The 13,603-nt window shown below is 46.9% G+C and overlaps 1 protein-coding gene across 2 annotated transcripts in view; it reads right to left on the bottom strand.

Annotated features, from left to right (window-relative positions):
• ADCY8 (adenylate cyclase 8) overlaps nt 1-13,603 on the bottom strand; it is a 171,613-nt gene that overhangs the window by 39,969 nt on the left and 118,041 nt on the right. Inside the window, exons 10-11 of one of the 2 annotated variants that reach the window (XM_081070317.1) lie at nt 4,986-5,187; nt 2,885-2,974 (exon numbers count right to left, since the gene is read on the bottom strand). In XM_081070317.1, the coding sequence (XP_080926443.1) occupies nt 2,885-2,974; nt 4,986-5,187 (292 nt within the window). The remainder of the gene's footprint in view (nt 1-2,884; nt 2,975-4,985; nt 5,188-13,603) is intronic. The other variant, XM_081070318.1, reaches the window with a different exon arrangement.

Raw genomic sequence — 13,603 nt, 5'->3', positions numbered from 1 at the left:
CTCAGAGAGATAAGGTGATTTGCTTGGGATACACACTTGTGAATGAGGGGAAGGGGTGTGTGGATTAAGCGTTTTAGGTCTCCATGTCTGGTTCCTTCTAGCTTGGTAGCCAAATCCTTAGGCAGAGAAGCACAGCCATACATATCAGGAAGGCAAATGGTGGGACAAAACAGGGTAGTAGCTAGTGATAGAAAGAGTCCAGATCCTCATCGTTTAGGCCAGTGGGATCCCTGCACCAGCGGGGATGTCAGGAGTTGGCAACCTTTGCAAAGGGCTAGTAAATATTTTTGGCTTAGGGAACCACACCATCTAACTGTCATTGTGTTATAAAAGCATAGACCATTGGTAATAAGTGGGTGTGACTGTGCCCCAATAAAACTTGATTTACAAAATAGGTGGCAGGCAGAATTTTGCCTGTGTGCTCAGCTTACCAACCCCTGAACCAGATTGATCCTTTGGTTGTGGGAGGGAAATACTAATCTTCCGATTCATTTATTTTATCTCATTTTTTGGCATTCTCTTTTCTGAGTATGTTTCATAAATGCACGTGATATGTTGGCACACTGGGATAGGTATGCAATTTCTAGTACACGTATGCCGGTGCTGCGTGCTCTAAACCCGTTCCCTAGAAATAATACACACATCATGGCTGACATTTAATGAGCAGCTACTTTGTGCCAGGTGTGGCTCTAAAAACATCCTGTGGATGAATTCCCCTAATCCTTCCAACCTCCCAGGAGGAAGGTACTCCATGCACTTTCATTTGACAGATAAGGAAACTGGCATGGAGGTGAAGCTACGTGAACAAAAAGCTTACCCATCACTTTCTTAGGGATGGCCAATCTATGAATGCTGTGGTCCTGAGTTTGGGAGTTCAGGTTTGGGCCCAGGGTCCACAGTGCTGATGTAGAACAACACAGATTAAACCGTTCATGAATACCTGCTTCAGGTCGGATGTCATGTTAGAAACTCAACATTTGCTCACTCATCTAGGTAGGCTCAGTGAGAACGGATATTCCTTAACTCCACAATAGCCATCTGAAGAAGGTATTATTTTTCCCACTTTACAGATGAGGAAGTTGAGGTTCAGAGAAAGAACTGATTCGAGATTCCACTACTAGCAAGGGAAGGGTTTCCGTAGGGAGTGAGATCCAGCTTTTGCCTAGCTCTAAATATCCGATTCTTGGTCAACTTACTGCCCTTTGGGACATTCCTCATGCTCTCCAAACCACAGCGCCCACAAAACTGGAGCTCATTCACTGCTGGTGAGAGGGAGTCCCTGAGCATGTGGTCTGTCCTGTGCGTCCCTGAAATGAAAGCTAGTTCTATCCTGCCCTGGAATTCCTTAAGAAGAGCCTCATTCTTCACTAGGGACTGAGCCTGGGTTCAGAAGTATGGGCTCAAGAATAAGCCAGATATGGTTGGCTTGCACTGCAGTCCTAAGTCTTGGTAACTGAAATAAGAAGAGAAGGACAGAAAGAAGGGAGGATAGAAGGGAGGGAGGAAGAATGGCAGTCAGGCAGGAGGGGCACTGAGCAAGTCACCTTCTAAGCCTTCGTTTTATTACCTATAAAGTGGAGATGTCACAGCACCTACCCCACACATCTTCAGGAAGTAATAATATTATGCTTATCAGGTACATGCTGTATATCTGGGGTGGAGTGTGAGGCTTTCTCTCCTTTTCAGACGTTTCTCAGACCAATTCTGGGGCCTTGGTGAGACCACAGAGAGACTTTCCTCCACCTGCACATTGGAGGGGGTCTTAGAAAACCCAGTCTACCCAGTGTCCTTGGGATATGGCATTGGCTGGGGTCTGCTGTCCTCCCTTCTGACTCAGAACTTCTGTCCCAATATGTAAAGGTCTGGGCCATGACTAGTAAAGCCTAAAATTGTCCTTTGCCCAGCCCTGTAGGCTGACCCAAAGGCCCAGGGCCAGATCAGTGGCTCTGTGGCCAATATAGGTCAGATATTATGATGGTGGTGGCCTGTGGAGACACCTCCCAATCCTGTGGTGCTCCATGTATGTTCTATACCACCTTGATTTAAGTTTAGCTGTCATCTGTGTTTGTGATTCACTAGCTTCCTTCCTTCCTTCTTTGCTTCCTTCCTTCCTTCCTTCCTTCCTTCCTTCCTTCCTTCCTTCCTTCCTTCCTTCCTCCCTCCCTCCCTCCCTACTTTCCCCCTCCTTCCTTTTATTTCTCCTTCCTTTCTACCTTCCTTCTTCCCTTCCTATTTTCCTAGTTTCCTTCCTCCCTTACTTTCCCTTCCTTTCTTTTATCCTTCTTTCCTTCCCTTCTCTTCCTTCCTTCATTCCTTCCTTCCTCCCTCCCTCCCTTCCTTCCTCTCCTTCCTCCGTTCCTTCCCTCCTTCCTTTTTCCTACCTTCTCTCCTCTTTTTCTCCATCTCTCCTTCCGTCCATCCTTCCATCCTTCTTTCTTTCCATCTTTCCTTTTTCAATGCAGCAAACACTCTTTGAGCAGTAACTCTGTGCTCTGTCCTCTATTGATGCAAGGACACATTTGGCCTTAGGCTATTAAGATGAGGTGGGGGAAAAGAATCGGGGAGGAAGAGACAAGGGGAAATAGGAAAATGGGTAGAAGGAAAGGTAAAGGAAGACGAGGAGGAGAAGAAGGGAGAGAGAAATGGGGCAAGGATGGCAACAGGAAAGAGAGGCAGGGGAGAGAGCAGGAAAGAGAAAAAGGAAAAGCAGAAGGTACAAGGAGAGCAGGAAAGACAGAAACGGAGAAGGAAGGAGGAGGAAGAGGCAGAAGAAGGAAACAGGCCTCTGAGTGCTTTCTGAGGCCCTCCGGCCCGTCGTGCTTATGTGGAGCTGGTGGAGAGATCTAAGCCCAGGTCTCGCCCAGGGGAGCTTGTGAATAAATACCTCTGGGTAGGAGCAGATATCTGTAAACACAGCTGAGGAATTGAAAGTCAGGTTCTTCAAGGGTATCGACTTGTCAAAATCACACCACAGCTGCGGATTAAAAAAAAAAAAACAACAAGAAAAAACAAAACAAAAACAAACACAGGAACAACAGCGTCAGTGTGGGTGCTGGAAAAGGAGTCTGTGCTATCAGTGCTGGGCGTCAGTGGGAGCCTGGGGCAGACCAGGCTCTGAGGGGCCAGCTGGGATCGCACTTTAAAGAAAGTACTGGCTCAGAAAAAGCATCTGCCAGTCAGCAAGGAGACCAGGTGAAGGCTGCTCTGCTGGCCCCATGGAGGAGGGTCTGGGTTCCGAAGAGAGAGCAGATGGCAGGAGAAAAGGTCTGGGGTGAGCTCGCAGCCTGTCTCCACATCAACAGCTGTGAGGATGTGAGAGTTGGAGGGGACTCAGTTTCCAGAAAGACGCTTAGCACTGGGGTGGTGGGCATTTCCTAGTCCGGAAATTGCTGTAGGAGCTTTTGCGGCACTCAGAAAAGAACAGCTACCATTGGCTGAATGAATGCCTCCTCTGTGCCAGACACTTGGTACCACAAAACTCCTTCACAATCACCTTGTGATGTCGCTACTATTTTTATCCCCATTTTACAACCAAAAAATAGGAAACTCTGAGAAGTAAAGTAACTTGTCCAGGGTCACCGAGCTGGTAAGTGGTGGAGCTGAGATTTGAACGCAGGTCTATCTGACTCCAAAGCCTCTGAACTGCCTCCCACACCACTGTGGCTGGCCCCAGAGATGACCCCGACCTAGAGTCCTTGGGCTTATATCCAAACCCTGCACCCCAGACATATCTGGTTCGTCACGATAAGACCCTGGCTACACCTCCACATGCTGTGATCAATCAGCCTATGTACTTCCATTTTCAATTGCCATGATCTCTCAAATATTCATTAGATGATGAATTTAGCTAGACTCTGATTTCCCCTTTTCTTTATCTCATGGAGTCCTTTCCTTCAAGGCCAGCCACAGAGCTTGAGCATCACCGACTCTGAATAACTACTGGGCCAATTTGGACAGTACCTCTTAGGCGGTGTAAGCCTGCAACACACAGGTTGATAATTGTGGTTGATACTTTGGATCCCTGAACACTTGGGGACCCTCGTTCAGGCCCAAGGGCCAAGATGACGGTTTCACCCACACATGATGTCTCTATAAATCGCTCTCAAGGTGCCAAGCTCAAAACCTGGAACCAGATCTACCGCTCGGAAACCCTAGGTCCCCAAGTCATGGACGACACAGACTGTTTGTATATACATAGAAAATGCCTACAGCTATCATTCTCGAGAGAAACTGAAATCATTAAAACATGGATCACCCAATGAAAAACAATGGTAAACGTGGTAGTAGGATATTCACTGGAATTCGATGAGTCATATCCATTATGAACTTTTAGAAACTCGTAGGCAAGATGCCCAACCTTCCTGAAATGCAGTTTCCTCATCCATTACATGGGAACAATAATACCTACCTGTAGCCCATAGGAGGTGCTCAATAAACGACAGCTATTTATTTCCATTGCCCCGGCCCCCACTCCCAAAGATACAATTCAGCAATGAGCACGAGTCGTGGAGTCAGACAGACCTTATTAGCAAGTTATTTCATGTCTCTGAGCCTCAGTTTCTTCAGTCATAAAGTGGGGATAATCAGACTTACCTCACGGGGTTTATGTGAGGATTAAATATGAAAACCAGGGACAGCCCCTCCTCCAGTGTGTGGCACACAGCAGGTATGTACTTAATAAGTGGTAACTCTTACTTATCATGGTGATCGATTGGCCACTGACAGTACAAAACCTTAAGGGAGATGGGAGCTCCTTTGGAGCAAATGACCTCTCCCACCAGGAAAGAGACCACTTGCCACCAGGGAAATGCACAGTTGTGACAGTAGCCACATCTCTGTGCTCTGTCCCTAAGCTCGGAGCTGGACCAGGCACATGAAGGTAACTAGTACCAAGGAAAAGCAATGCAAGAAGCTCCAGGCTCCATGAACTCGGAACTCCTGAGTGCACCCTAGATAGCAGAGGGTTGGTGGGGTGGAATGCTTACGATATTTAGGATGGCGCCCAGGAAATTGATCAAGATGGATGTGAAGATGATGACATTCCGCGCCAGATAGGTCTCGTTGATCCAACAGCAAGTTTTCCGGAGAATGAGGGGCAAACACTTATAATCCTCCGCAGTGGTGATGAGGACCAGAGCCGAATGCAGCATAATCAGGATGGAAAACTGGATGGCCATTGGCATCGCCCTGTGGGGAAGCACAGAATGTTGGGTCATGTGGCTTCAATGGTCTGATCCCCGCGCCTTGAGTGATGCTGTCAATCACATCCAGGATTGTCCTTGTGCCCAGTAATGCATCTAAAGCTCTATTTGTTCAAGAAAAGGGCTGTTGCACGAGACATTTTCTATTGCATCCATCCCTGGAATACTCTCTCTGTTGAGAAACTTGGCAATGGATATCAAATAGTTGGCGTGATATATTGCTCCTGCCCAAGTTTTTCACTTCTTTTATCGTTCATCTTTCTCACTAGGCAATACACCACTGGAATTTTATCTCAAAAGTTTCGTCTGTGGGAGGGAACCATGCGCCCATTCCCCTTCAAGGTGGGTTTTATGAAATGTTCCCTCTCCGTCTGCTCTAATGTCAAGAACTGAACTTGGCACCGGTTCCAAATGGCTCAGTTTGGTGAGCGAGAACCAGGATTTGCGTGGAACATACTGTGTGCCATTAGGGACGTGAGTGAGGGTGCAATTTGAGACATGACTAAGGAGAACCCATCCTTGCTCAAAGCTACAGCACCACTCCCAACTATCTCTAGCTTCAAGCTGTCACCAAGGCAACTGCCATGGGACCTCCTGTCTATTGGGTACTCTGCCGGGTGTCAGGCTGTTCCTTGTGACTCAGTGATCTAACACCCCATCTTTGGAGGCACCTTTGACTGCTTCCTCTCCTTATTAACCAGCCTAAACCAGGCATGCTCCTTCTTGGGAATTCATCTCTGATTCTCTGTTCTCTCTCTAGCCATTTGTGACCTATAGTGACATCTCTAATTTCTCTAGCTCTGTTTCACCCAGTGAACTGCATGCGAAAAGGTGCTTTGATGGAAATGGAGGGAGATTTTTATGTGCCCTCCCGCCTCCGTTGGTGTTCAATAAAGACGCATTTAGTGAATGCAGCTGGACCCACTTCCTTCTTCTAATTCTCTTACTACTATCCTCCTGCCTGAATTTTCTTAATTATTATTAATAACACTAGTGCAAGGAATGGATTGAGCTTTGACTATATGCTAGGAACAGTGCTAAACACTTTATATAAACTATGTCAGAACAAACGTGACAGGCTTTTTGATCTCTCTTGCTTCACGTGAATTTTTAAGGCTGAGAGAATCAATGTCCAAGGGGTTACAGGGTTGGTAAATGTGAGAGCTAGGAGTTACAGTCCACTCGGCTGTACCAGTATGCTATTCTAGTCACTTGGGTGAGTAATCTCTCTCCCAGGTTTGCAGTAATCTTTTCTGTTCCTGTGGTGCCATCATGCTATTTATTCACTCGACAAGCTTTCCTCCCCAGCACAGTGGTAGGCGTCAGTGGGTACCAGTGGGTACATGTGTCAGTGGGAAAGACACATCTTCCCCATCATCTAGCAGACCATAATCTAGAGGGGAACACGGACATACACACTGTGAAATATTTTGTAATATGCTACGATCTATAAAGGGTTATGAGCAACCTATTTAGAGAATAGGCAAGGAAATCAACAGAAGCTTCAGAGAGGAGGTGACATTTGGATTAGGCCTTGGAGGTTGAAGGGACGTAGGGTAAGAGCCCTGATAAGCTGGAGGTACGGGGAAAGATTCTTAGTAAGCATTTTGCATGTATACGTAGGGGGGATTTTGGAGAAGTAACCCACGGAGGACAACATTTGTGTTTTTACCATCTTAACTAGGTAAATGCAGGAAGAGTCAATAGGGGATAAGGATGATGAATTTGATTTAGGGCAAGTCGAATTTTTGGTTCTTGTGGCTCATCCCACTGAAGTCACAGAGGTGTCCATGCAGTTAGAGGGACGGTTGTGGAGCTCTTGGTCTGGAGTGAGTCAGTGGTGGTTGACGATCTGAGAACGGAGGAACCTGCCCAAGGAGGGTGTGCAGGATAAGAACAGGAGGACAAAAGATGGAGCTTCGGGGGAAGCTGAGGGGCTGCAGGAAGAGAAGGCCACAAAGGGAATCAGGAAATGTGGTCAAAAAGGCAGGAGAGCGGGAGTACCCCACATCATGACGGCCAGGGGCGAGACCTTTACAAGGATGGGTACTGGAGACAACACGTCCCTCTGCGTGGGCCGGCATTGTGAAGGCTGGGAAGCCATGCCTCCCACAGCCGAGGCCTTCACTGTTGGAGGTTTTGTCTATGCTTTTCAACGCGTGCACAGTTTTGATCGAATGGATCACCTTGACAGGAAATCTCTGTAGGAGTTCTAGATGAAAACAGAAGGTTTGTGCAGCAGTGGGTTCCCAGAGGGCTCCAGGCAGATGGGAAACTTTCCCCCAAACCGGCTGGAAAATCTCCCTGACAACACACTATTATTTCTGGGTCCCCAGGGGAGGCCAGTGAAGGAGAATGCAGGTGGATCACCTTATCAGGCCGTCCCAGGAGAGAAGGGCCCAATTCCCAGGCTCATGTGTCTCAATAATGTGAGGCAGCCACGAAGAGTACAAATGTCTTGTTTCAAAGCTGAGGCAGAAGCCAACCGGGCAAAGGCGAGTTAGAAAGCTGCCCGGTTTCGTGGCCACCTCTGCCATCCAGACAGAGTCTATACAGCGTACGGGACCTTGAACACTGCCCGTGGCTCCCTCTGCTGCCTTTTCTCTCTCTCTCACCTGTCCGCACCCCAAGGGTGATACTCAAGCACATGCCTTCAGTGCTAGGCTATGTCTACCTCTGTGCTTTCTCACAGAATTCCAGTGCTCCCCACTCTCCTGGGGGACGCCCTGTCCATCCTCCAAGGCTCAGCTTTTCTCTGGATTCTTCCATGACACCTGGCATGGGGCTGAATACACAGAACGTGCTCAATAAAGAGTCACTGACTTGCTTTTTGTGGAGAGAAGACTCTGCTCCTCCTCTCAGCAGCCTTCAGAGGGGCCTGAATTCCTACCCAACTCCCAGCCCGTCTGTCTGCCCCCTTAGGGAGGAAGGGCCAACCTGACTGCTCAGAGCCTGTCTGCGATGTTCAGTGGACCTCGTTCTTCTTGGAGGGCGGGGCCATGTTAAAGGTCAATGTTTATGTCAAGTTCAGATGCTTGCCCTGCCCTCTCCTAGACCCACTGAGATGGTCGGGAAGCCAGAGTCTGACCTTCCCTGTGGGAACAGGCCCGGCCAGCTCTTCCTGAGCACGGAATCTCAGTGCACCCAGGAAGTCCTGACAGACACCTTCCCAGATCTCCCTCCTTCCTTGGCACCAGGTGGCAGGCTGTGGCATATATCGATCTTTCCCAGCATCATCGCAGGGAGACCCCACCCTGGAATTGGAAGGTAGAGTGAGAGAGGCAGGCAGAGACCCAAGAAATCCAGAACAGATACCAGGTGGTCTCCTGATGTTAACCAAATTCTGTATTCTAGCTTTTACCATAGTTTGCATAAACAAAGCCAGCATTTGCATGGAAGTGTATAAAACGGATCCTTTGTTGCTCATTTCGCTGTTGTGCTTTTGTGTGTGCTTTGGGTGGGGTGTCAGGGTGCACTGGAGGGTTGTGTGGGAGGATTTGCACACCAGCTGTGCCCCTCACTGACTTTTACGTGATCAGCACTTCTTTCTGGGTTTGCTGGACAACGGAAAAGGAGGTGCTATGCACTGAATGTCTGTGTCTCCCCAAGTTTGAATGTTGAATTAGAATTGAGGTGTTTCAAGTTGAGGCCTGCGTGAGATGAGCTCATGAGGGTGGAGTCTCATGAGTGGGGTTAGTGCCCTTAGAAAAGGGATTGCAGAGAGCTGCCTCTGCCAGGTGAGAAAGATGAAGATAGTCATCAGGCACTGCACCCTCTAGAGCCTTGACCTTGGACTTGCAGCCTCCAGAACATGAGAAATAAATTTTTGTTGTTTATAAGCCACCCAGTCTGTGGTATTTTTTTGTAGCAGCCTGGATGGACTGAGACGGGAGGAGAAAGGCACGCATATCGTCCACTGGCAAGAACAAAGCCTTGGGGAGGGTAACTCACTCCTCTGAGTATCATTTTTTCAATGTGCTAAACTGGGAGGTTTAAGGTCATCTCTTTAAGGAGGCGCAGACATTAAAGTAATAAAGCAGTGAAATGCTTAGCACATAAGCAAGCCTCAAAGAAACTTCTTCTCTTTCTCTATTCATGGTGAAATTCAGGAAACCAAAGGCATTTTCAAGCATTAATTACAAGACAGGCTTTCTAAGCAAGGTGCTAGCACTGCATGTAAAATTCCTCTGGAACCCTCTGCTACACCTCCTCAGCACTCATTTACTTCTGCTCACAAAAACATTGTAACATCAGATTGTAATTTTTATCTAATTATAGAGCTCCTCAGGTGTCCAGGGGTTCTGAATTTGCTTTTGCATTGTTGGTGTACGTAAGAGGCAAGGAAACGTTTCATTTCCGAAATTGCGAAATTGCGTCTGAAAAAGAATGACAAGGGATTTGCAGACAGTTCCATCTAAATCATTTTCAGACATGAAGTTCTAATTATTTGCTGCAGTCTGTCTTAAAACAAGCTCTGGGTTAGCACCATGATTTGAGGTTTTCTGGGGAGTCAGGGATCAGTGGGGGTGAGTCAACAGCCTTTAGCGGCTTGTGTTCCAACAGGAAACAGAAACTCAGGTCATACTGAAGGAGAACATTTGTTCCACCCTTTAAAATCTGCAAAGAGCCTAGGAGTCCAACAGTGCATTGATCCTCCAAAGAATTCTGAGAGGTAGGTATTCTTAGCTGCTTCAACAGAGGAAAAGACCATAGCTCAGAAAGGGGAATGGAACCAGAATTTATCAAAATGGATATGGCTCATTTAATTCGTACATCAACCTGGGAAGTTGGCAGTTATTCCCATTTTATAGATGAGAAAACTGAGGCTTCAGAGAAGTCAAGTACATACATGCAGCTAGGAAGATACACAGAAAATGATAAGATCGAATGCTTCTTTTTTCCTTCCTCCCTTCCTCCACCTCCTTCCTTTCTCCCTTCTCTCCCTTCCCCTCCCCTTCCTTTTCTTTCTTTTCTCCCTCCCTCCTGCCCTTCCTCCTTTTCCTTCGTTTTCTATATTCTCCCTCTTCTTTGCTTCCTCTCCGCTTCCTCTCTAGTCACCATTGATGCAAACTTACATACATTGTTACACAAAAGGTATTTTCGGGTCTTTCCTCAGTTTATCCTTTGGGAGAGGAACATCTGCGTGGGTGTGGAAATGAAAGGAAAGAGCAGAGCAAGCATTATCTTTCTCTACCTAGGTCCATTAATTTTTGCTGTGGGGGCTGGGAATTAGCTGCGGTCACATGAGCCGACTGCCTCATCTGCTAAAAGGTCCGTGACAGAAGCAATGTGAGTGAAAGGCACCTACCATCTGTTCACTTGCAAAGAATCAATCAGCAACAAAATGAGTTGGAGAGGAAACAAGCACACAATAAAGAAAGCTGTGCTGTGTCTGGGCCAAACGGGCCACTCAGTTCCCACGGCATGTGGGAGTCTGGTCAGAGCTCAGCTAGCAAGTGCCACTGTCAGGTTCTTCTCTTCGCTGAGCAAGGGATACTGAGGTACTGGCTGGGATTTCAGGTACTGCCTTCCGCTTACACCCCAGAGTCAGAGACTGCATGTGGCCAGTTGCTGGGTGACATTCCTGGTCTGCTTTTCCTGGACCCTAGCCCTGGGTACCCAGGCTGGTTCATCTCTGGTTCATCACCTGGAAAGGCAACCTGGCCAGGCCAGCTGGGAAGTGCCACGCTCCCTTCCTGTGGGGCGTAGTGGCTGCTTCTGTCCCAGTGCTAAGTCCAGACTCTCACCCCATCCTGGGCTCCCTCTCAGCCCCCTTCCCCATGCACTTGGTCCTGGGAACTGCCAACTCTCTGTCCTAAATATCTCGCAAATTCTTCCTCTCTTGTCCCTATTATTTCTCACCTGGCGTTTGCAGTTGCCTCCTACTTGGTCTTCCCAACCCACACCTGACCCCTTCCTGTCCGTGTTTCATGTCCAATGAGATCCTAAACACAAATGTGATCACACCCCTTCTTTGATGAAATGTTTCAAGAAAGTCTTCTCTTCCAACCCATCACAATCCCTAAGCTAGACCTACAAACCACTCACCTCCAGGACACTAACTTCCGCTCCTTCTCCCTCACTTCCTGCTCAGTCTTCTCCCATAAGCTGGGGAGCTCCTTCAGGAGGTGGCCGAGATGGCGGTGTCACCTCCTCTGAGAAACCTGCCCGGATCCCTCTGCCTCCCCTCACTCCCACACATCTCGTCCCACCTTACCCTTGCCTTATCATAAGAGCCATTACCCTATATTAGTCGGTCAGCTGTCTCCCCACCCCCCACTAGAATGTAAGCTTCGTGATGGCAGGAACCATGATTGTGGACCTCTAGCCCGCACAGACTGGCACATCGCAGGTCCTCAAAGGATGTTTGTTGGGAGTGTCAACACCCTGTGTTCCAGGAGGTCAGAAGGGGTGCACCATAGCTGGCCACAGTCCCAAGGTGGAGTCCAGGAAGTTTGGGTGGATCTCACAAGACCCCCACCGACGCTCCCAGCTCAGCACCCTGAGACCATCCCTTTCCCAAGGACCCTAGTCCCCTCATGGCTCTCGGGTAGTCAGTCAGGAACCCCATTCTCTCACGGCACTCCCTGGTACCCTGTCCTGATTCAGTCATTGCCATAGCGTATGCAAGCCTCCGTACATGGCATATCTACCTGCGTAGTATATCTATCTACACACGTATCTACACAGCAAGCATAGCATGTAAGCAGTTCCATACAGCATATACACCTAGACGTACGTAGGTATTTTAATTATTTTTTGTCTCCCTTTACTAGGTTAAAAGGAGGGCAGGTTTGTGTTGTTGTTGTGGGCTTTGCGGTCTTTTTTGTTCAACGATGTGTTCCCCGTATCTAGTATAGATGTAGTTCCTAACAAGTGCTCGATGGGTGCACGGCTTCCCTGCTCCTCGTACGGCAGAAGCGCACAGGCTTTGCTTCTCTCTCTTTCTCTCATTATAAACTTTTGTAAAATTGTAAAAGAAAGCATCAATACAGAAAACCACACAACAGATACAGCTTAATTAGTTATGATAAAGCCCTTGATAAAGTCTGCCTTTGTAATCACCACTCAGTTCGAAACACAACTTCGCAGGACGTCCCAGAAGCCCCTCCATGCCCTCTGTCCTGGTCCCAATCCTCTCGCTTTTTAATCACTTTCACCCCAATTAATCACTTTCCACTTCTCTATAGTTTTATCACCCATTTTTAGACACTATAATTTAGTCTTGCCCATTTTTGTTGTTGTTATATTTGAGTTGACTTTTAAGTCTTTAAATGAAATCTATAGGTTTCCTCTTTATCTCTTTCCTTTCCTTATAAATTATCTATTGAAGACTATGTGCCCTTTGACCTGTAGCATTTCCCACTGTCTGCATTTTACTTCAGCATATTCGTTCAGCATCTTCTGTGCTCCATGATTGGCTGCAAATTGGGAACTGGATTCAAAGGCCTGGTCAGACTTAGGTTTGATCCCTTGGTAAGACATGCTGTGTTCTTCCACCAGGAGATATGGTTGTCTCTGCTTTTTGTGCTGCTACCAGCAATCCTAGATCTATTGATTCATTGAGTGCTGGAAAACGGTGATATTTTAATTCTATAATAGCTTTAAAATGTATTAGGTTGAATAATTTTAGGATGTTTCCACTCACCTACTATCTGGTGATCTTCTGATACAGTTCATGTAGGAAAGACAGAAAAAGAATTTCGTTTCTTTCCCTTTTTCACTAGTTTCCAAGATAACCAATTAGTTCCCTATCATCCACCAAATGTTACCAACCCTTAAAATTGTCATTATGAACTCATACAGTTAAAAATATTTGCTGGGTTTTGATTGAACATTTTAACAAGTATCCATACTGAAGCTCCAATTATTCCATCTTTGGACAGTGGGCACTTCCTCTGTGAGGCTTCTCAGTCCGTTGGACATGACTAATAAGCTTGATGGCTTCCTTGCTTTCTAGTAGGACAAAACGTTCCAGGCTTATATTGTACATTTCCTGCCCTAGCCCTAGAATCACACATATCTCAAAATAAAAATTTTTAAAAATAAAAACTGTGATATGTTACTTCCAGACTGCAATCTGGCCCCTAGTTATGCTCATATATACTGGGTTGAACATTCTTTCTAGAAGTTTCCACATTTATAGCTCCAATCCGGGATACCATCCTCCATTTAACTTCCGGTCCTTCTCATGTCTGCTTAAGCTTTTCTTACTGTGACAGTTTCTCAGACTTCTTTTTTATTTAAAAAATATTCATCTTTTCCACCTTCTATTTCCTGTAAGGCATTAGCTGCTGTGTTTATACCGTGTTTCCCCGAAAATAAGACCTAACCGGAAAATAAGCCCTAGCCTGATTTTTTCAGGATGACATCCCCTGAACATAAGCCCTGATGCGTCTTTT

The sequence above is a fragment of the Rhinolophus hipposideros genome (genome assembly GCF_964194185.1).
Source record: "Rhinolophus hipposideros genome assembly, chromosome: 13".
Lineage (NCBI taxonomy): Eukaryota > Metazoa > Chordata > Mammalia > Chiroptera > Rhinolophidae > Rhinolophus > Rhinolophus hipposideros.
This window is presented reverse-complemented; position numbering and strand designations above follow the sequence as displayed.